General features: G+C 37.1%; 1 protein-coding gene across 6 annotated transcripts in view; it reads left to right on the forward strand.

The window, feature by feature from the left end:
* The window catches only part of BIRC6 (baculoviral IAP repeat containing 6), a 169,817-nt gene extending 146,237 nt beyond the window's left edge, over window positions 1–23,580 (forward strand). For all 6 annotated transcript variants that reach the window (XM_042812417.1, XM_042812440.1, XM_042812432.1 and 3 more), the window contains exons 67-74: window positions 6,367–6,512; window positions 8,025–8,135; window positions 9,355–9,572; window positions 10,174–10,335; window positions 12,219–12,296; window positions 18,150–18,338; window positions 22,056–22,190; window positions 22,722–23,580. In XM_042812417.1, coding sequence (XP_042668351.1) covers window positions 6,367–6,512; window positions 8,025–8,135; window positions 9,355–9,572; window positions 10,174–10,335; window positions 12,219–12,296; window positions 18,150–18,338; window positions 22,056–22,190; window positions 22,722–22,898 — 1,216 coding nt within the window. In that variant the 3' untranslated portion in view covers window positions 22,899–23,580. The remainder of the gene's footprint in view (window positions 1–6,366; window positions 6,513–8,024; window positions 8,136–9,354; window positions 9,573–10,173; window positions 10,336–12,218; window positions 12,297–18,149; window positions 18,339–22,055; window positions 22,191–22,721) is intronic.
* The last annotated feature ends 587 nt before the right edge of the window (window positions 23,581–24,167 follow it).

Raw genomic sequence — 24,167 nt, forward strand, 5'->3', positions numbered from 1 at the left:
TGTCTTTCTTTTGGTTCTTTGCGGTTTCTGGCTGTTCTGTTTCAAAGACCAAGCCATCTTCTCAAAGAAATTCTGAGTGATCAGATGAATTTGATCTTTGATTCTCACACTCTGCAGAATTCTGGCTTATCTTCTGAAATTCTGCTGTCACTGAACATAACTGTTGATTTACATGAAAGGTTGCACTTTTGTTATGGCTCACCAGGCAAGCGACAAGTGTGAGAAGACTTCGTTTAAATCAGTTGACCAAATAAGTTGGTGCTGCGTGTGTTTGTTGCTTGAAGGGAACAGTCACTGGACTGCCACTCACAGAAGCAAGAAGCTCCTGCATGCTTCCCAATCCCTTGTGCCTCTGGCAGGTGCTGGACTTGGTACAGATTTCACAACCAACTTTTCATCTCTTTCTGGATGTCTCCAGCCTCTCCGGTTTCCAGAGCTGAAGATTTGAGTATGGGTTTTTTTGTGATGGTTGAATCAGCTTTTTATGCCCTGACTGAGGGAAGTGAGAGAACTGAAAGGCAAATGCTGCAGTTCAGATTCCCATTCTTAATCTCTTAATAATTTTCTGCCACCAGCAGTTAAGAAGTTTCTTAGGTTCATCAATTGCTTCCAATATGAAGTTGGCTCATTAAGAAACAGTATTCATATTTGCCTGAAAAAATGAAATGACCTCCCTAGGCATATGCTGAAATATCATGAGACAGAGATAAATACAATATCTGAAAAAGGTGTATGTAAAATATTTTTCTCCCATTGTAAACTGAGAACACAGGCCAATTAGTACTTGAAATTTTGAGCAGGAATCCTATTATTTGGAATAATTTCTAGTACTTTTTGACTTAGCTTTCTAGTCTTGCATCAAGCATGTAGTACCACAGTGTGATTTTCTTGCTGACTTAATACAAGAGAAAGAGAGTAATATTACTTTATGTTCGATACCTGTCCAAGAACTTCCCACTTTTGTGGCAGTCGTAGGAAGATCAGAGTCTATGTAATCCTCTTAAAATAGGAAAGAAAATTGTATTTGGCTTCTGTGTAATTCATTTCCAGTATAAATACTTTCTTGTTTTGTTAGTCTGGGCATCTGTTGGGTAGTCTCAGATATAATGGGCATGGAAACCTGTGCCTTCTCATGTTATTTCCCTAAGTTAAAGTCTAAAAAGATTCTCTGTGAGAACAGCACTTGACCATTACTCTCATAAACTCTTTTTTGTTTTGATAAAATAAAACATGGTACTAATAGTTCTTTAGTGTCATCTTAGGATCTGAAAATGAAGAATAATTCTTTGGGCATAGAATTATTGTCAGTATTAATAACTGATGATTTTTTTTTTAAATTGTAATTGGTTCAGTTATATTATCTATATGCCTTTTGCTCATTGGTTTAAGCATAATACTGTTTGTCTTTAAAGCTGTATAGCTGTATATAAACTGGAATGAAAATACCAACAGCCTGGACAGCCTGGAATCATTGGAGTGGAAGGTTTTCGTTCTCAGCCTTTTAGCTGAAGGTTTGCCAGCAATATAAGCAAGTGTTGGCATGAATTACTTAAATGGGACAATCTGTTGCCCTTCTTAGGTCAAATGCCATAAGAACAACATAATTATGGGAGCTGCTTTCAAAGACAACATTTTCCTTTAACTGAACAGCAGTTCTACTTGCATGTCTACCAAATGTCACTTCCATGTTGGAACATGACTTCCATCCAAAATTCAAAGGGAACAGTTTGGTTTTGGGTTCCAGTTAGCATTCAGTTTCATTATCTTCAAATGCCATAGTACTGAATTGAAAAGTCAAGAACCTTCTGGATAATGGAGAAGATGTTTAGGAATCAGCCGCTCTTATGGCTGTTGGTCTGATAGGGAGGCAAAGCCATCACTAACTGCAGTGCTTCCGAGAGGGTTGTTCCGAAAGTGAGTTTGGGACATTTGTTCTTCCCCTGTCCTCTGCTGCAGAGAACTCTGTGCAGCAAAGCAGGCATGTATGAACAGCCATTTACTTTGTGAAGTCTGTGGCAAATGCTTCAGTTAGACAAAATAATCTGATGTCTGATTTGTGTAATGTGGAACATAGCAAGCCTATGTCTAGAAATTCCTAACTAGAAATGCTTTTACTTTCCATGACACCCAAGTGGTCACTGCTTCAGGAAGACCTGAATTCCTTAGTCTTATACACTTCTGTCATTTGTCATTCTGCTGCTAAGAGTCAATGCAGCACAGTTCCAAGATGGTTTGAAAGTATCTGACCCTGCCTGTCACTTTGCTGTTGGAGCTCTTTGTTTTTTTCTGTTGTGCAGAGAAGTTAGAATATAATCAGCTGAGCCTGCGGCATTTTCCCTGCTATAGCTTTTCAGTGCATTGACTGATCTTCTACAGACTTCTAAATGAAACGGTGCATTCTGCAAATAACAGTTTCCTTTCTAATGAAGTCCCAAGAATTTGGATGTAATTATTTAATTGTTTTTTAAGAGACAAAACCACTACCAGTTTTTTCTGGGGAACTCTCATGTTCGGGGTTCATGATTGGTGGCAGGGAGCAGTCCTGCAATCCTTGTTGAAATCTTCAATTTACAGTCTGTAAATACAGTGCTTGAAGCACCTGAGGATGAGTGTGCGGAGCCATCTCAGAGGAGGCTACTAGGCTTTCTCAGTTCTATTTGCAAAGGCAGGTTCCCTTGTTTGTTTTGCCACATTTCAGGATATTGGTTTAAAAATCTGTAGGTTACTGGAAGGAATGTGCATCTATTTGGTGTCTGGCATTAGGGCTGGGTGATACCGATCTCATGGCAATTTAATCACAACAAAGTGTCCATCAGTATAAAATGGAGTAGAATTCTGTTCCAAGCAACATCTCTGCAGTACAGAATGGTTCACTGCTTTTATTTTGTGAGTAATTTGATAAATGTATCATTCCATATTGTCACGTTTACCTCTAAGTACCTGGCATGAGTGAGTAACTCTAAGTATTGGCTTTAAAAATTAAAGTTGCCTTGGGAGTGTATCATTCATTATTCATTTAGCACGGCGTGAAAAGAAGGATGTCATCTTCCAGCACAAGCTAAATTAATGGCTTAAATTATTAGCATGTACACTGCTGTCTTCTCTAGCAAATATATTAGTTACTGTCATCCTTTTAAATATGAGTTGACAGGATATTGTCCACTTTTCCTTCAGTGGGTGAAAAACTGCAAGGCAAGTTTCTAAGTCCTAATTAAATATTTGGCTCTTGCTTGACTCTGAAAATTGTAACATTTAAACAAAGGTTTGGCCTGTATTAATTAACTGATGCATTTTGCTGCATACACAAAATCTTGGTGGAAAGAAATGTACAGCATAACACAGACATGTAAATGTTTTCTAAAAATAGATAAGATACAGTTCAAAACAGTATTTTCTATCTTAGTTTATTATTCAAATTATTGGTTCTTCGGATACTTTGAAATACTGAAAAACTCAGAGCTCAGGATTGTGGTAACGCTGCTAGTTCTTATGTGTGCATAAACGTATGTGCAGGCTGCTACAGTGCAGGAAAGATGGAAGGATCCTGCTGTATTTATCACTTCAATTTCAGTATGATCTCCTCATTCATAGTTTTGGGAGAGCATCTGCAATTCTTAGCAACTCCCTCTCCCCAGCTGGGATCTCTTTGGCCTTCTGAGACCTGTGTATGACACACGATATGGAGAGCTGCAGCTCTGAGTCCTGGCAGGGTTGCAGCAGCAGGATAGAGTGGTGACGGTACCAAGAAGGGAGGACAATGTTTCTGCAGCTAATAATTTGTTTTGCCCGTATTACACATGCTCACAGATGGGAGAATACTTCACCTAAGCGGGTTTCTTTTGTTAGGACACAAAATAATATCGTGTGTTTGAGATTATATTAAGATATAGGTTTAGGGACCAAAAAATGGTCTTCTGTATTGCTGTAAATTTGTCCTGAGAGCAATGTTGGCACTGCCCTGAAAGTCCTGCTCCTGACCTCCAACATCAAAGCCAACAGAATCTTGTTACAAGTATTTCTTTCTCAGGCTCCATGCAGGAGACCGCTAGGCCTCAGCAGGCCACAAGGTACTCCGGTGTTCTGTGTTTACTTCTGGGTGTACCGAGTCCCCCGTTCATCAGCTGTATGTGAACCCCATTCAACTTTCACATTTTGAGCTTTACATTACGTTTGTTTCATGCCTTTTATAGCCATTTCAGGATGGAAATTGTTTATGTTCCTGGGTTTTCCACGCCAGGGAGTGTGAACATTCTTGTTGTTACCTAAGGTGGGTGCATGGACCAGATGCACACCTCCAGCAGCAGTTCCAGAGCTTCCATACGAGATTTAACCTTTTAGTGTACCTAATCTATTTTTTAATTGCATTCATTAAATAGTCATAATGAACCATTTTATGAGGATGTGATTTTTGAAAGGGCTGCTGTGATCTTCTGCTGTAAAATAACCTAAAAGTCAGCTATAATAGTGCACTGACAATGAAATTCATTTCTGTCTCAGGAGGCAAGTGATGACAAAACTCTGTGAACTTCAAAAATTGTAATCAGTGTATATCAGAAAGTCTATACCACTGGGGAATCCTTGACAGACTTCCCCATCTGGAGACTAGGGAATTGTTTGATTTACCATATGTTGATTGTAAATAAACTGCAAACCTAAAAATCACTGTTAATATCTCCAAGTAATTGTGCAAATAACTGAATATATGTATATAAGGTAGTCCTGAAGCAGCCTCAACTGTGCAGGATTAATCACAATAAGCTGATATTCTAATCTAGATACCAATAGATTTGAATCAAGTAAGGATAGGAAGGCAAAATGAGGAAAGAAATTTTTCTCCAAGATTTTGTAGTAAAAGTATAAGAGTTCTACACCAACAGCAAGCACTGCTAACTGTGTACACCTCTCCTGGAACTGCTGCCTGCTAGTGTGTCTGAGATGTCAGGTATCACCGAGGTTTAGTGAACTCAAATACACATATCAAACCTTAACACGAGCTATTTAAAAAATCTTGGCTTAGATTTCCACAAGGAAAAAGACAGTGATAAGGACTTCAGATGGTGTAAATGAGAGAGGCAGCTGCTGTTTTTTAAACTGTTTCTTAAACTCTGAGTTGTGCTGTTTGCCTTCAGTGTGTTCCTCCTGACTTGGAGGATCTGAAAGCTCAGAGTTGCTTGAAGTCATCAATGGGCTAACATCAGTTAGGATCAAGTCTGGAACACAGAAACTGTATCATGCTGCAGTAATGAATTTTGTTATTAATGTGCTCCAGGGATATTTTTATTTTATAAGGTGTGGTGCAAAGACTTTTGTTATTGATGTAATCATCTCTTTTGAATACTTTAGAGATTAGTTATTTATGCATTATTTACATCTAGTTCAAAATAAAGCGTATTGTAACTGATATTTATCAAAATATATGTTTGGAACATCAAAGCATTACATTGCTAATTCTTCTTGCTAAGGTAGCTTTGTTTTGCTTCTAGGTATGGTAGTGGGAAAGAAAGCTGCTGCTTCTTGGCTGTTTATCTTGTTTAGATCTTCACCATAACTTTGTTCATTTTAAGTGATGCAATGCAGGGCAGTTTCCCAGGCTGCTCCTGTAAGGGCAGGTTAGGCTGAACACTCAATTCAGATTACATTTGGAGTCTGTATGGAACTGAGTCAATGTCCATTTTTATTAACCATCTTTTCAGTACAGCATTCTTTTCTCCACCACACATGCACCATGCCATCATCTACTGCAGGAGCAGTGAGTCTCTGTGGGTGTCGTCACCTCTGCAGGGAAGCATCTCTGGTGACTCACAAGGTTGTAACCTTCAGCACAGTGCAGACCTCAGGTTATAGGCTATTGCAAAGGAAGGATCTTTCTGGGACCCTGAGTCCTTCCATTTAGTGAATGAGGATTTTGAATCTATCCATTTAGTGAACAAGGATCCTAAATCCTTCCATTCAGTGAGCTAATGTGACTTGCATCAGAACCCTGCATTTGTGATACTGCTTGGAGAATCTGCAGTTGTCCGTGTTCTGGTGGGTATAGAGATATTTGAAGAAGAGTCCTCCATAAAGGAGAAAGAGGACTTGAACTCAGTGATCGTTATGGTTCCCTTCCAATTCAAGGTAATCTGTAAATGATATTAAAATATTTACAGAAGACAGCTGGGAGGATGAGGCAGGGAGTGCTCGTTACCATTAGAATCTCTAAGTTTTGTAGTATAACAATGTAAATTTATTCCAGCTCTTAAGTGTTAAATTCTGAAACAGGCATAGTTAATATTAAATATAACATCTTCATTTCAGAAATTGAGTATGCTGCTAAGGACTGAGTTATCACAATCAAAATATATAAATATGTTTGTACATCCACAGGTCTAAAAAAGACAAGGCTAAAGCAGGGGTAAAGCCCGATACTTCTGATCAAGAACCAGAGGGACTGACACTTTTGGTACCAGACATCCAGAAGACTGCTGAGATAGTTTATGCTGCTACCACCAGTTTACGCCAGGCAAACCAAGGTAAAATAGAAATACTTTTATTTGCTCATTGACAGATAATTTAAAATTGGTTTAAAAGCAAGAGAAAAGACTTCCCCCCGCTGCAGTGACTGGCTACATTTTCAAGTGCAGCTGTCTGGAGCTTTGCATTTGTCTTAAATTCAAAAATCAGGGTATAGAATAAATCAAGTTAGAGGACATCTCATAACTTTCTGCACCGTTATGTAGTACATTGTTTTTCCTGTTAGAAGACAGGAGATATAACCTATAGTAGCAAGGCCTTTGCTATTAAAGCTAAACCTTGTGAATTAGCATGTTTGTAGGCAGAACAAAAATCTGAATTGTGGATTGAACTGCATATAGCCAACCAACCACCTGATTGTCTAGTAAAGAAAACTAAGGAGAAGTGATGTAATTAGTGAGAATGTGTTTTGTGAAGGAGTTTATAACCAGCTCCTGATATTGGAGAGTGGATAAAAGAATACTCATGGCAGCACTGGTCTTGAATTATTCCTGAGCTGAGATAACCATCTTTATTTAGCTGTTTGGATAATGAAAAGTAACAGTGAGAAATGTGGAGATGGCTAAAGAGGTTAAGATCAGAGGCAGCCTGGCCTGCAGCAACCATGCCCTGGTCCATTTAGTGATCTTAAGGAATGTAGGCCTGGCAAAGACTGGAGTCAGGACCCTGATCTTCAGTAGAGCAAACATCAGGTTGTTGAAGAAATTGTTGGAAGAGATCTCTTGAGAGAAATGTGCTTAGGGACAAAGGAACAGAACAGAACTGGCAGCACTTTAAGAACATGTTTCTGATAGCATAAGCTCTCCATCCCCCAGAATAAGAAATGAGACAGAAGAGGCAGCAAACTAGCATAGCTGAGCATGGAACCATGACCTCAACTCTTTCCCATACTCCAGTTGCTGTGTAAAAGCCTTAAATTACTACTGTTGCCTGGAAAAGGAAAAAAAAAATAGTAGCTGGAGCATCTCTCTCCTATGATGAAAGGTGAGGGAGTTGGGATTGTTTAGCTTGGGAAAGAGAAGTCTTCAGGGAGACCTCTTCATGATCTTTCAGTAATTGGAAGGAGCTTACAAGCAGGAGGGAGGCTGATTCTTTACACAGGTAGATAGTGACAAAGGGGTATGGCTTTAAACTGAAAGAGAGGAAGTTTAGGTTAGATGTTAGGAGGAAATTCTTCACTCAGAGGGTAGTGAGGCAACTGGCACAGGCTGCCCAGAAAAGCTGTGGATGCTCTAAGACTGGGCTTGATGGGCAGTCTGATCTAGTGGTTGAGAATTCTGCCCACAGCAGGGTAGTTGGAACTGGATGATCTTTGAGATTCCTTCCAATCCAAGCCATTCTGTGATACTGTGAAAAAAATCTGTATGTTGTGAGTGATCCCAAGTATTCAGAATTCTTTGCAGATACTGTAATCATAAAATGTCATTTCAAGATAAATAATCCCCAAATGTTTGGTGTATTTGCCCCAGAATTACATTAACTACAAATAATCATCACATTTTATTTAACAGAAAAGAAGATGGCTGAATATTCCAAAAAAGCTGCTGTGAAGCCCAAACCGTTGTCTGTTTTACGCTCTCTTGAAGAAAAGTATGTGGCTGTCATGAAAAAACTCCAGTTTGGTAGGTTGAGAAGTGTGAATGTATTTTAGAAAGCGTGTGCATGAGAAATAATCTGTTGCAATGATACCATAATTATATTTTGAAATAATTTTAAGGTATTTTTAAATGATACTTTTCATACATGGAAAATTATACAAGTCGGTATTCTCAGGTTGCCAGCTAATGTGGTCATTGAACAAATAGGAAATGTGTTACGTTATCTGTGTACTACGTGAATGGAACCAGTCACAGAATTCAGATATGATGTTCGTATTTTCTTTCCAATACTGATTTGTGAGATTTTCAGTCCTCAGATTCTATTGCAACATTAGTTCATATATAAAAATACTTTTGTTAAAGCTTTTATCAAGCCTTATTAAAAGTACATTTTTTTAAAATATGGCTTTTATTTTTTAAATGGAATAGAATTCAGAAGAAAACGTGTTAGAGTAAAACGGAACTGTCGCAAACTTCGTTCTGTGCTTTTTTGTGAAACTCAGTATGTTGCATTTGGAAAACACGGTGAGAATCAGTGCTCATTTTGGCCATAAAAGAATGTGTTTGAAGAAATTCATGAAGAATAGTATCTCATCCAAATAGAGCTGTAAAATTATATAAATTTAAATAAATAAAATATGCAGAAGCGTATTTATGAATATTTTTTGAGTTGCAGTTACAGTATTTGCAGTCACATTTATTTGCTGCTGTGTTTGTAAGGGATTTTCCTCACAAGTGTTTGTGGAGTTGTATGCCAGGAATAGGCAGGTAGGAAAGTTTGTAATGGCAGCTTCTCATTCTGTCAGCCAAGCTGCAGATTTTGTATATTAAATGACTAAAGAAAATTAACCTCACTGTAATTTTGTATGATCTTCTAATAACATTTGCAACCACGACACAATTAAATGCTGTTGGCACTAGTAGCATTATTATGTGTTTATAAATACCATTATATTCCTGGAGAATGCTGGTATATGCCTGGAGAAGCTGGTAGCCTTCCAAATCAGAAATGGCATACATTGGACAAGTTGCATATGAGAGCTTGTAAATTTGCTGCAGGAGTTCATTTAACTCAAGACTGGTAATGCTTTGTTTTTTGAGATCACTGTTAATTCCCAAAGTGCACATTTTCTTGATACACAGTTCCTGATTTTAAAACTCAGAATCTTCATCCAAGACTGATCTGTTATTAACTTCACTGTTTTCCTGAGGCTTTTCTTTTTTTTTTTTTTTTCTCTTCTAGATACATTTGAAATGGTTTCTGAAGATGATGATGGAAAATTGGTTTTTAAAGTAAATTACCACTACATGTCTCAGGTAAAAAATGCAAGTGATGCCAACAGTGCTGCCAGAGCCCGACGTCTTGCACAAGAAGCTGTGACTCTTTCAACATCACTGCCTCTCTCATCTTCATCCAGTGTTTTTGTACGTTGTGATGAGGAGCGGCTTGACATTATGAAGGTAATGTTTTTTTTATTTCCCTCTTTCAGCTCAGTATATAAGAAGATACAGAAGTATTTCATTTGTACTTCAGTTGTTATCTCAACTTCTAAACTAATATAGTTGGTGGTATTTTAGTCTGATGATTTTTTAAGAACTTGATGGGCATCCATCTACCAATAGAGGACTTTGTTAGCGAAGTAGACTTAATAGGACAGGGTTTGTTCTTTAGCCTCTCTGAAAGGAAAAATGTAGTTTTGCTACTCCATTGCAGTCAAAAGTGTATCTTTGTATACTACGTTATTAAGTCAGTTAAAAATGGTAGGTATGGAGAAATACACTGAGCACCTCTTGTCCTGAAGCTAGAAGGCAGACATGTTAGCGCCTTCTGTTTTGCTTTCCGTTCGTAATCTGTAAGGAGAAATGGACATTAGCAGGGGATCTTCAGTTATCTAGACTACTGAAATGAACAGACTGATAGCCTGTATGTGAGGATGATATTTAATAATAATTTCTGATAAGTTGTGTTTGGAAATAAAAATTATCAGCAGAAATCTCAACTGGATGACAAATATAAGGTTTCTTTCTGAAAACTGTCTTTTTGCTTTCTTAACATTGGTAGGTTCTCATTACTGGTCCAGCAGACACCCCTTATGCAAATGGGTGCTTCGAGTTTGATGTGTATTTTCCACAAGATTATCCTAACTCCCCTCCACTTGTGAATCTGGAGACAACTGGAGGCCACAGTGTGAGATTTAATCCAAATCTCTACAATGATGGCAAGGTAGGTCAACTTTACTCTTGTGAAACTGATGGAACTTCTCCGTTTAAGTTCTTTAGTGGTTTTGTGTCTTAAGCATGATGATTCTGATCTTCCAAGATTAAACAGTTTATGAATGGGAGGCCAAAGTACTCGTTTACTCAGTACTTTGCTTCCAGTCATGTTTGCCCTCAGAATGTGGTATGTTTTGTATTCTGGGTTTGGCAAACCTGGTAGTTTGTCCGAATGTAGGTTGCTCATCCAGATGCTTTGTGATTGTGTGTGTATGGAGACAGGTCCTGCTGTCATGCAGCTGTGGCCAGCAAGGTTTAAGAAAAGGGCAAGGGTTGATCAGCAGCTTAACATGCACCTTAGTGAAAAAAATGTACCACTTTGTCCAGTGACTTCGTGAAAACCCTGCATGTCTTCATCTATAACGTTGCAAAGTATTGAGTTCTACTGCTACTCAGTGGTATAGCAATTCCTTTTCCAAATTTTCTTAAAACTTAAGAAAATTTGCTCATAACTGACTCTTAATTAAAATATTCAAGTGTGTATAAAAAGCTGAGAGAGGTATTGCACACTCCCTGAATTTAGAGGTGCTTGGTTTGGTTTTTTTTTTCTCCTTTTACAATCAAATGATCAGCAGAAATGTTCTTTTCCACTTTTCTTGCTAAATCAGTCAGGCAGAGATCTGTTTAAGCTAAGTGACCCAGGATTCCTTCCATGGACAAAGTGTGTTTCATATCAGTTGCAACTAGTTGCATTTGCCCATACCTTGTCTCTCTCTCCATATAAAAGTGCTTTTTCTTAAAGGGAAGAAAAATTGTCCTTTATAAAAAGCAAATGCAACTCTAAACAAAGGATTGAATAACCATTTTGCTTTAAAAAATACTGCAACTTTTGGAAATTATATTGAAAGATGAAGCAAATGATGAGCTCTTCCTAGCCCCCAGTCTCCATGTTGTGGTACACCTCATTCTGAAGGTTCCAAAAACGTCACAGAAAATCAGGTGTGTGCCAGGGAAATGCAACTTCCACATATATCAAAAATAAGCACGTATGAAATTCTATGTAGAACAACCAAAATGGTTATCTATATATCTCCACTGAAGACCAACAAAAAAGCTTTGACTGTACCAGAGTGGCACTCAACTTCTTTAATGCAAGATGTTTATGGCCAATGGTTTTCCTTTTTTCCACTGCCTTTCATGGTTCCCCTTGCTTACTGTTTTCAGAAGCTGTAACGTTCCTTTCCAATACTAGACACAGTTTTTTCTTAACATAGACACTGAATGTAATTCAAATTTGAGAATGTCTATCCTTTTTCTCATGCTTCACATTAAGTCACGGTGAATACTCTTATCTAGATTTCTTATATTTTGACTCATTGCATTCCCTTCTCTGATTGTTCCACTCTCATCATGATAAGGTTCCAGAACTCTATCCACTTGACTACAAAAAATTCAGATAAGTCATAAGAGTTGATAAGTGTTTTCAATTCCTTGTTAGTGTGACAGAGAGCACCTTTGAAATGCTTAGTCAGAATGATTTTCTTTAAAAACAAGAAGTGTTAGAACAGTATTTAAAGAAGAAAATAGAGAATCAGATATTAATGATTCATTCATTTTTGGAGCCACTAGAATCCATAAGTTTTCTTTGAAGGAAAGTAATGTGTTTGTTTTGTTCTTTTATCAGCATATGATCTTCTTCCTTATCCTCATTACTTTTATCCACTTTCATTTCATATTAATTTCATGGGAAATAAACTCATCTTTTGCAATGAAGTTACACAAAAATTTGCCCAAAAAAAGGGAACTTGATGTAAAGCTAACATTTTCTTCTACCCAAGGAAAGCAAATTTATTATAGTATTTATCTGTGGTATTAATCATGTGACTTTCTCAGGTATGTTTAAGCATTCTTAACACATGGCATGGGAGGCCAGAAGAGAAATGGAATCCTCAAACATCAAGTTTTTTGCAGGTGAGTATTTCTTGTAGTTGTAAAATTTCTTGATAACTTAAAACTAGTTAACTTTCATAATAGGTGTGATCCGTCAAATACAAAAAGAGTTACATCTTATTGATTTCGAAAGATTGCCTAGAAACAATTCCAACTGATTCCACATTTTTTGACTTGTATGTGGAAATCAAGAAAATTACATTGAACCTGGCTGGACTGAACACTTGTAACCCAGTCCATATGGGCACCTTTTGTTCAAGGTATCAGAGCATCCAACTTAAACTTCTAAGGGAGCTTGAGAGCATGTTGTCTATTTTGGTACTTCGGTGCTCTTGTAAGTGTGGAGATCTATCCTCACAGAGTCTTACCTATGAGATTATCTTACTCAGATTTTTTCACCACTTCACTTTCTTCAGCTATAAACCGTTCCATAATGCCAAGTCTTACTGGTTAATTTCTGTAGGTTAACTGGAGTATTAACATACTTGATCCTTAACTACAAGCTTTTGATTGAAGGCAGAATTTTTTTTTTTTTTTTTTTTTTTTTTTTTTTTTTGAGGAAAGTTTCCAAGCTAAAAGATCCAACAAGTGATTAAGTGAATAGGATCAAAAGTTTATGGTGGGGATTTCTGTGCCACTTAAGATGATGTGGATAAGATCCACGTAACTATTGTACATATTAAATGGTTGCATGGTACCTTGTTTGCAGCCACCTTTTTATGCAATCACAGCATGATGAGCCACTTCAAGTTACTTAAAACTCACTGGAACTGCTGCATAGCGTTAGACTCTATCAGTGTGATTGTGCAGAAGTAAGTTGCCAGTAAGATTAATTCAGCTGTGTACAGGCAACCTATCATCTTAATGGCTCATAATCATTTGATTTACATAGTTGTCAAGTGAAGCAACATCCCATTTATTATATGAAGAAATCTAGACCTTTAGACTTCCCTTAATTTTCTCCTAAGTGGCCAATGGAGTTGTTATCCAAGTTTAAATAGTAAAAATAATGGAAGATACTATTTTTATTCTAACAATACATAAAAAACCAGCAAGCTGCTTTCAGACATGTGATATGCTTTCCCCATACACTTTGATTTTTTACATGTTGTAGTATGATCTTTCAGTAAAATTGAATGTAATAAAGACAGTCCTTATAAAAATGTTTTGAAAGGCTGCTCTGACTGAATGCTTTTATAAGGAATAGTGGCTTTTGGTTAGCAGTGAGGTAGCAGCATAGGGTGTGAAAAAACCTTACAAGTGCATTTAAGTTTTAATGTTCTAGATAATACCTTTCTATAAAAACAATGTTTGGGAGAGGTGAGCTCTCTGATTTCAATATTGGTGGGTGCTGTAATTTTCCACAGAGCCATATAATTAGCATTTGGAAATGAGTACAAAGTATAGTGCCAATTGCGATAGCTTTCACAGACAGAATGTGCGTGGTGCAAATTACCTTCCTTACTATCTCTGTAATGTAATATTTTGGTATGAGAAACTAACTTTTAAACCCTGGGATTTTTTTAATAAAGATTTTGCATACTTCAAAACTGTCTTAATTGAAATTACTCCTGAACTGGGACAGCTCTAAAAGTACTTTGCTAAGTTACTTAGAGAATTCAGAGAAATCGGGTTTGTCTTCAGTTCTGAAAGTAATTTTGTGTCCATTCTCATTTTGTATGTCTTGGGTCTCCAACTACAGCCAACTAGAAACAGTTATTCTCTCAGAAATCTTCTATTTCCAGCAGAAGATACTTGTGCTGGTACAAAAAGAAAGAAGAGGCACCTTGGAGAGAGAGGGAGAATGGCTCTAAAGTAGGAGGGCAGGGCTGGCTTTTACGCTAGCAGGAAGTGTTCACTTGAATTATTTCATTGAATATTCAGGTTTTGTTTCTTAAATTGAGCTTGAGGTGCACATACTGAAGTTGGACGTTGTGTTCTGTAGGGAGTCAATTCAGTCTGGCTTTGAGATGCTCAAAACTGAAACATATTCTGCTGTATTTATAGTCTACCACCAGTCTTCGCTTTGGTGCTTGATTTTCTTACATATTCATGAGTGTTGGTAATCAATTATGGAAATCATATAGGGTGAGTTACAGGTGATATTTTTGTGGCTCTGAAAGGTCATTTCACTTTGTTCAAGGCTTCTGGATAGCCCTGGAACACTAGAAAAGAAACACTGGCAAATTACTCAAAATGCTGTTTTCAACCAGTATTCCTTTTGGTCTTGTCTTGAAGAGTTGCTGTTTGTGCAGCTCATTCCTAGTACCACATGGACTGGCTTGGATGATTTATTTATTTATTTATCTATTTTAAGAAGACTCTAAGATGGCATCATCTACTGGAATTCATATTATGTCTATATCTTAAGCTATTTATGGTGATGATAAAGCTCCACGTTCTAAGAGATGAACAATTGATGTATACTAGTGAAAAACTGTAAAGGTACTCCTGAATTCTACAAGAAAACTGAGTAGAGGAATAAAACTGAGGAGTTAAAGTATAGTTGTGCTATCTTTAGTGACAATCAGTGATAAATTAAATTAGCCCAGAATTTATCAGGATGTACTAGGTTATGATAACTGTCTAAACAGTCCTTAACATTTTCAGTTTTCTGCCATAGGAATGTGTTAAGCAATAAGCACATACATCATGCAAAATAACAACTTTTAATGATTTATTCAGGGTTCCCATAGCACTTTCTCATTTTGTTCCTTGGAATAGTTACTTCATAGCACAAGGTAGATTTCCTGTTCCAGATTCTAAAGTACTATGCACTTTGTGCTTCAGCATATTAAGTTGAAACTCTTCAGCGGAAGCTATTTCAACTTGTTCAGGAATTGGCTTTGGAGAGCTGGTTGATTAGTCCCCTAAAAGCTTAGCAATTATGTATTCCATGTGTCAAATCAAAGAAGAGTGGCAGAAAGCCAGCATGAGTAAATAAACAACTCCTGCCTGAGCTCAACTGCAAAAAGAAAGTGCACAGAAGGTATAGGAGGGAATGGGCTTCATGTAAAGAATATAAAGGCATTGGCCAAATGGCTCAGAAAAATCAAAGCTTAGCTGGTGTTGAAAATGACAAGAGAACCAAAGATCAAGAAGGGTTTCCTATAAGTATGTTGGCAGCAAAAGAAAACAGTGAGAAGTTGTGGTCCTGCTGCTCAGTGGATCAGAAAATGTAGTGACAGAGGACATGGAAAAAGCAGAGGTAATCTCTTCATCATTCCTTAGGGCTAAAATTTGCCTGCCCTTTTCCATGACTTTCCTCGGTCTGTGAGAAAGACGAATTGTCCTCAACAGAGAAAACAAGTATTCAAGGTAACTGGGCCTGCAAGATCATGGAACCAAATCATCATGGGAGCTAGCCAGTGCCGTTGCAGATCTGTCGTCTCTCATCTTTGAGAAGTCGCAACTAGCATGGCAGATTTCCGATGACTGGCAAATCTCACACCATTGTCAAGATAGGCAAGAAGGACAGTCTGGGGAGCTTACAGCTTGCTTAGCAACACAGGAGTCCTTGAGAGAATTATGAAACAAATCTTCCTGAAAGCTATTTTCAAGTACTTTGAAGACAGTAGTTAATATGGATGTACTGGGGTGATAGAGCCTAATGAACCAACTAGATGTCTACAATGAGATATCTGTCTCTGCACAAGGGGAGAGCAGTGGACATAGTTTACTTTGACATCGGCAAAACCTCTGCTCCAGTTTCCTTCAGTATCCTTATATCCAAATAGGTGAGGTATGGATTACAAGATAGGGCGGAAGGGTGGCAGAACTAGTGGCAGAGAGATGGGGAAGGTATAAAGAAAATGGAGCCAGATACCTCTTAAAGATGCAGAGCAACAGGACAAGTATCTAATGACATAAGATGGCACTTGGGAAATGTTAATAAAATATTAGGAAGAGCTTTTTCATTATGAGGGTGACACTAGGATAAACTAGGGAGCCTGTGGAATTTTCATGCTTGGAGATGTTAATGCTCTCTACAAGGGAAAAATATGATTTGGAAGTCTAAGTTGTAGTTCTTTACATGGTATATCTTTCCCAACATCCAACTTTGTAATCAAGAGATGAAGTTTTGAACTATAACAATAAAACTGATGTAGATAGGTATTAAGAAAGCTAATTTTCAGTGAAGTACTTTATCTTATATGAATTTATTAGATTTGGTTGCTAGAAATTTCATACAGCATTTAAGTTCAAAATGCTAAAGTTTGTGAAAGTAGTAAGGGAGTTGTTGGAAAAAGTTCTGTCATTTCTCCCCCCAAGACAAAAACACTTTGTAGATTAAATAGAAAACAGCTGGAGGATGAAATAAATTGCTTGGAAAGAATTAAGTACTGCATGTTTTTTTTCTGACTCAGAGATGGAACTATTAACAGACCACCCAAAAACACTCCAGCAATTGACTTTACTGACCCAAATTAAACTGGAATATCAGTTTAGAGTTTTTTACTCATTACAATTATTATACATTGTAACAAATGCTTATTAAGGCCAAGAAAGTACAGTGCTGCATATAGTCTAATTTCTCTACCATAGCTATTTAGAAATTATATATTTAAAATATAAAATTCAAAAAAGCAAAAACTGAATTATTTCCAGACACATGCAGTGGCCACAAAATACACAAATCACTACAACTCCTTAGGTATCTGAGCTGTTGGAACAGAATTAGATCACTCTTTTCCCTTATAGTGTTATAAATGACTGTTTTCTTGCTGAGATCCCATTTGTGCAGAACATTCTGTATATTTTAATGTATTTATCTGCATTTTTACTTTTAAGTGTAAAGGAAGATAGCCATGGCTACTTCTTCTATGCATGGCAGGGAAGGGAGGCAATATTTAATTTTCTACCTCACCTCAAACTGGAGAACTCTAGTTTACATTTCCCACTACACAAGCATGTGCTCTGTCAACCCTGACAAGGCTTTGCTGGGCTAGATTGCCTGCCTGTACTACAGTTTGAGCACATCAAGTATACAAATAGAAAGTGTCATGGCATCAAAAGAGCTAAGGATGTGGTTCCATGAGGTGGCGGTGAGATTAACTTAGGTCATTCAACTCCTTCTTAGCCGTTGTTTTGAAAGAATTTACTGTTCAGACGTTGTGTCTTTATAGTCAATAAACATGACAGAGGGAGTGTGGAAAGCTGAAACATTTATTTGCTCGTGTTGCTACAAGAAAAAATCTGTGAGAGTGCTGCTCCTAAGCACAGAGCACAACTACCTGGTTGTTGGGGCACTGCCTTCTGAGAGAACAGCTCTTTGTTGCTGACATGGTATCTACCTGATGTAAACTGTATGTTCTGCATGTTCCAAGGAAAAGAGTGACTCCTTTCATACAGATTTGCAAACAAGACTCCTAAACAAAGGGATACTCCTAAGCTTTAAGTTATATCTGGGCTGGGAAGAGAGTCAGTTCTAGAACATATGCACAGACCTTTTTTTTTCTTTTTTTTCTTTAATCTACTGCAGTGATACCCCACACCTCAGTATCATTCTGAGGCATGTAATAAGAAAGGATCAAGAATCTTTGATTTAACTTGATAAATTAGCTTTCTTTCACAAAAGGTTGCAATTAGAAATGCGTTGCTTTAAATGCTTTATTTTGCTTATTTTTATATATTTTAACTTATTTTTTACATTTTCTATGTGTTTGAACTAAATTTGCAATAGTAAGCATTATATTTATAATGTGTAGTAATGGTTTCCGTTTAAAAACACTGACATTCCCTACTTGCAAACAGTCTGTACTGCAAATAAGAATGCTTTGTCATGTGTTTTCACATACGAGTAAGCAAAATTACGTATATTTTTAAAAGCACGTGAATAGCAGTTCTAATACATATATTTTTTTCTTTTAACAGGTATTAGTATCTGTCCAATCTCTTATACTTGTAGCAGAACCATATTTTAATGAACCTGGTTATGAACGATCAAGAGGTACTCCAAGTGGTACCCAGAGCTCCAGAGAATACGATGGAAATATACGACAGGCAACAGTCAAGTGGGCAATGCTTGAACAAATCAGAAATCCATCGCCATGTTTTAAGGAGGTGGGCTTTGTGAAACTAAATATCTTGTTCATGTCAGAATAGTCAAGGAAACTCATCTTGTAAACATGTTCCTGTTCACAACTGCTTTTTAGTACAAAGGATCACTGTTTAGTGACTCTTTCCACTGTTCAGTGGGAATGTTGAGAGTGATGCAAATACTTGGAAGCATGTCTTGCATGAGGTGTCTGGTTTTTGCTTTATTCTTTTTATTCTCTGGCACAGCTGACTCTGGAAACTGAACAGAACAAGAATGCACCTGGCTTTCACAGGTCCCTTTCTGGGAAAGGGCTGTGTAAACAAACTGGAAGTGACCTATAAGTCAGGTTTGGTGCACAGGTTGATTAAAGAATGCTTCATCTAGGTTGGCTCATTCTTAATGCGAGATGATGCCTTTTACATCCAAGTGACAGCTATTGATCAGCCCTAGAGTGGATGTTCAGTCTTTGTTAATCAGCTTAGGTAACAATGAAATATTTTTCTATGAAACATAAATGTGAAGCATTTATTAGGAAACGTTTTGGATACACTAAAACAATGCAAATTGGAAAAATACTTCCAATTTCAGCCTTCGCATTATTCATTTAAAAATGCATAATTTTTTGCCTTTGAAAAGAACTGTCTTGATGTTGATAGAACAGTACTAACCTTCATCCACAATGCCTTAAAAACTTACTTGAAAAAAACTAGATTGTTTAGTATTTTTACTTGCCTGAAAAATAGAGTAAAACTCAGAGGATCACAGAATAACTTAGGTTTTAGGGACTCTCTCTCATTGTCCCTCGCCCAATTCCATCCCTGAAGTGAGTCCATTTAGGTTGCTGGGGTTTCAACATGCATGGCAAACAATTCCAGAAGAAAAAACGTGGAAGTTACATGAAGTAAGAGAATCTGTATGACTACTAATGCAAAATGGTTGATCAAACAGTCCTTGCACAGTGCTACCAGCCAACGGTTAGAAAAAAAATGCATTTTGCGCTTGACCACAGAAATTCTTGCTACTTCTAAGTTGAGGTGTGAAACTGTGTAGTAGCATCACCTGTGCTTTCCATTGTTTGCATGCTAACATACCAAAAAAGTATAATTATTTTAGGATTATTCACAATAGTATGTGTGACATCTGAGTAGGCGGGTAGTCTCCCATCCCTTCCTTATAATCCACAAAAACATCCTTTGGAATGCAGAAAGCTTTTCCCACTTAAATTACTCAGTGTCTTATAGAATAAGAAATCATGAACATTTAACCTGTATAAGAAGTTAAGTGTTCTGTCCATTTACAGATGGAAAATGATGTGCTATATACTGTGGTGTTTTGTATTATTGCAGAAAAACATAGTTGTCATTCTAAGCTATTTCTTGTATGTTTTACTCAGTAAGTTGAAGACCATGATAGTGCCATGACACCTACTCAAATAACTTCTGCTAGTAGGTACTTTCTTATTTTTAAATGTAACAATTGCACTTTTGCAAAAATTTTCTCCAGTTGTCATCACTTAAAGTTACATGAAGATGTTATGAGTTGGTGAGCTCTGACAAGAACATTACATCTTTCTCTTCCTCTACATAGAAATTAAGGATATATAATTCACAGGATTTGATTACTGAACCCCAGTTTGCTGCTATAGCACTTTTGAAAAGAATCTTAAGAACGTTACGTGATTATTTTGTAGCTTAGGTTTTTACTGCTTTCTATGAAAAAAAGCTTGTAAGCTGACATCCTGCTGCTCTTCAGGAAGGTAAAGTAATAAAGTGCACCCAAACAGTGTTGTTTCAGTGGAAAAACAATCATTCCATGAGACCAGGGACTTAGCACGTCATTACCAGAAGACAGATGTTGAAAACAATAAAGCTACTAGCTTCCTAAATGCAATATTTGTCACTAGGACTGAGTTAAACTAAACCACACAAAATGTAAATGTGAAGTAACATTAAGAAGCAGATACCAGTTTGCAGTGGTATCTTGGACATTTGAAACTCACATCTGTGAGCAGATAACAGTCTTGCTGCAGAGAAGAGAGCTGGCTAGCACTTAAGAGCTTTGGATTCAAAGCTATTTTGTTCTGGCTTAGATTACTGCCCACATTTCCCAAAGTACGATTTTCATTTTTCCCTGTGTTTTCCTCAGGTTTTTTTTTTTTCCTCCAGATGCTTTTAGGACTCTTTAGGATAGTACGATTAAATCCTCAAGACTGTGAGAATAGATCTAAAGCTATGATATCTTGCTTCGAGGAGATGTTTGAGGCTAACATAGCTTGCATGTGTGTTAAAAATACAATCATACACGATTAAGCATGGGGTCATACCTAGTGCTTTACCAACTTATGAGGACTCCCTCTGTGCTTGATTGAGTATATACCCCCTATCACTGAGAAAAGTGGTGTTTATCTTTCTTTACATAGCACAAAAACAAAAGGAGATTATGCACTGAGAAACATTACATTTTTCATTGATGCAGTAGCTGAATTCATTGGAAGAATGCTACATTCAGTTTGTAGCCTGTCCAAATGAAAATAAGTTCTCGGAGCAGATTATCTGAGCATTTCTCTGAGAGAACAGCTTGCTGTTATGAACTGTAGGACTTTGTAGGGTTGTGTTAAGAATGACTGGAACAATTACAATTCAGCAATACATTAACACCTGGAAGCTTAGTCTAAGAAAGAATATACATCCTTCCACTCACACTACCTTCTGTCTTGGGCTATCTTCCCTTCTGTGTCTGAAATGGCAAGAAGACCCAAGAGATCTAAACTGCCAGTCTGTGGGAGTTCTCCCAAACTCCATTATGGATATAAGGAACGCATCCAGAATTGGAGTCTATTAGGCTTTCAGTATGCAGTTTTTCCTTAGACGAATAGCTATATTCTCTAACCTCTAGAGGGAGAGATTATTTTCTCAATTATATTGCAGTGTTGCCAAGAACCCACTGTGCTCAATAAAAATTTCTGTAATGTTATTGTTTCTTTCACCAGGCAGAGTTTTAAAAATCTTTTTAAGGCAAAGCCAACACTAGAGTTTCATAACTTTGTATGCTTTGTTGGTGGTAGGTTTTAGTTTGGGAAGGGGTTGTTTTTTGTATTATTTTGTTTCTTTTTTAAACTCCACCTAGAAATACCAAAGTTTCTGTGTGATCAAATACTGGCTCACAACATGGGTGCAGCTCAAGTACTATTGATAGGGAATTGTAGTGTCCTCAATGATACTGCTCGTGCCTAGAGAATGTAACTCTCATTGTTTATCTTTCTTACAAGCTGGTAATACTTCTTCTCTATGCAGAAGCATATTATTTTTCTGTGCTTACACTGCTCAAAGGGTTTCTGCTCATCTGCTTTCTGTTCAGCCAGCAAGCAGTCAGTAACGAGAGAAGATAAGGTACTTATTGAAGAAGCATAGGTGGGAAGTATAAAGCAGGGCAGTGAAAGCAACAGTGAAAACCCTAACATTTTATCTTGTATCCTTGCACAGATGTTAATGTAAGTGCACATACATAGTGCCTGCATGGTAAGATCACCTTTGGACTGGAGAATATCTGACATTCTGCTATCACTTTGCTGTTCTGCCATCTTACAACTCATTGTTCGGTGCTGAATTATCCTTACTATGTTTTGGGTTTTTTTCCTTATCCATTTGGACTCACAGGGCTCTTGCACTTTTTGTATTATTTAAGTATATTGGTTCTTAGATGAAAACCCATGTTTTTTCATCCCAAATATTTTCTTGCAGGTCATCCACAAACATTTTTACTTGAAAAGAGTGGAGATCATGGCTCAGTGTGAGGAGTGGATTGCAGACATACAACAGTACAGCAGTGACAAACGGGTAGGCAGAACTATGTCCCATCATGCAGCGGCTCTCAAGGTGAGACTTGCTTTTATCCAGAAATGACGAGTAGCAATTAAATTGTACAACAGCTGAGTTTTCTATTAACAATGTCTGAAAACCAAGGCTTCACCGCTGTCAAAAGCTGAAGTGTAAGTGCAGGCCACTTTTTCAGTTTTTTTCCTACAAGTAAGATCTTTATTTAGTTCTTGTCTTGCCAATTTCTCCATAAATATTTATATAATTTCAGTTATAACAGTTTCTGTCATGATCAGAGAACATAAATGCATCTCCAATGCAAAAGAAATAGCACAACATTTACACTGATGCACTCGTTTGCTACAGTTTTATGCACTGCCTTTAGTTTGTCGTCAGTAGCACCTAATTACTGTCGCTAAAAGGAAAGCACCAGTCCTTAAATGTGAACTGTGAGAAACCTTTATCCTGGCAGTGAAATAAGACATTAAAACCTTTGCTACTTACTCCCTTTGTCGGCTTCTGTTCCCTAAAACTGTGAGAAGTTTATGTTTTAACTCTGGTCTGTAGCACTGACTACTTCTTTCTATTTAGCGTCATACAGCTCAGCTGCGAGAAGAACTTCTGAAACTTCCCTGTCCTGAAGGACTGGATCCAGACGCTGATGACTCCGTGGAAAAATGCAGTGCCACGAGTTCAGAAGAGACTGTGCTGCACGAACAGGTGAAACCCAGCAGCAGTAAAGATATCCCCACTGATTTCAAGTTATGAGTTGCATTGACATGGACTTTCTAGACACAAAGGCTTTGAAGCACAAGCCAAATATGTCAATATTTGTATGTAAGAAGCTAATTATGTAATAGGCAATGAAACTGAAACTATACTATGCCCTTACGGATATACAGTTTAATTCAAGATGATCTTTTATTTACCTGTACAAGAGTGTAAACTTTTTTGTGCTTTTATTTTTCAATTGTGAGAACCACTGATTGGTATGTTTAAAAAAAGTTATGTATACAAGAAATGGATAAATCACTGATATATAAGGGAAAACTACCTTAGGAAAGAATGTTTACTGAATGTTTATTATTTTTTTTTACTTGTAGAGTGAGGGCGGTTGTAACAAAGAATATATATTGGTCATTCTTACAGCTACTATTTAAAGTCAGAAAATTTTCACTGAATTTGATAGATTTTACGTTTGGCCATATATTCATGCTCATATTTGATTCTAAAGAAAACCTCCTGTATACTTCAATAAAAGTTAAATGGACATGATCCCTCTTTTATGATTTACTGGTACATTTTTTAAATAAACTGCCATAAAATACATTATAGCTGAAAGCTTGCACTTGTATGACTGAATTCATTGCAGTCAACATATTTAATTTTATGCTTACTAATTCTAAAATGCAGTTGAAATAAATGCACATGGTTTTACCTCATGCCAAAATCTGGACTTCTGAATTCATCTTTTGTTTAGCTAATTTAAGCAAGCTAACAGTGTTCTAAATTTCTTAAGGGCTGTTGTGGAACAAAGTCTGTTTTCTGTTGAAATGTCTGATTTTTACATAATAATAATAATAACAACTACTTTAAGTACTGACAGGCTACTGATGTGCCATGTAGGACACTTAACGTTCTGTAGATCTTGCTGCATAGGCTTGGTTCTGATTTTACTCTTGCAGCCACAAGTCCCTACCTAAAAAGGGATTTCCATGATTTAATTATCAAGTCTCGCTTTTAAAAATTAAGTGATAGTAATGAATGTTACATTAAGTAGTCCTTGAAGGACTAAAAAGATAATAGTGGCATTACCTCAGACTAAATGATCTGTTGTATTGATAATACTACAAGTGAGGTTAAAAAAAAAAGAAAATCCTCTACTTTGTTTTCTATTTGTTCTTTGCTTATAAGTATCACGCTGGAATTTTTTCACTTCTTGTTTTACAGTGTATCATTCCTAATCATTAAAAGTGGCACCAACTGAGGTTGTGTTCTTATGCTGATGGTGAACAGGCATTGATAGTTCTGTCCAAA

The sequence above is a fragment of the Centrocercus urophasianus genome, unplaced genomic scaffold (genome assembly GCF_019232065.1).
Source record: "Centrocercus urophasianus isolate 14NV4802_14NV808 unplaced genomic scaffold, USGS_Curo_1.0 seq_10, whole genome shotgun sequence".
NCBI lineage: Eukaryota > Metazoa > Chordata > Aves > Galliformes > Phasianidae > Centrocercus > Centrocercus urophasianus.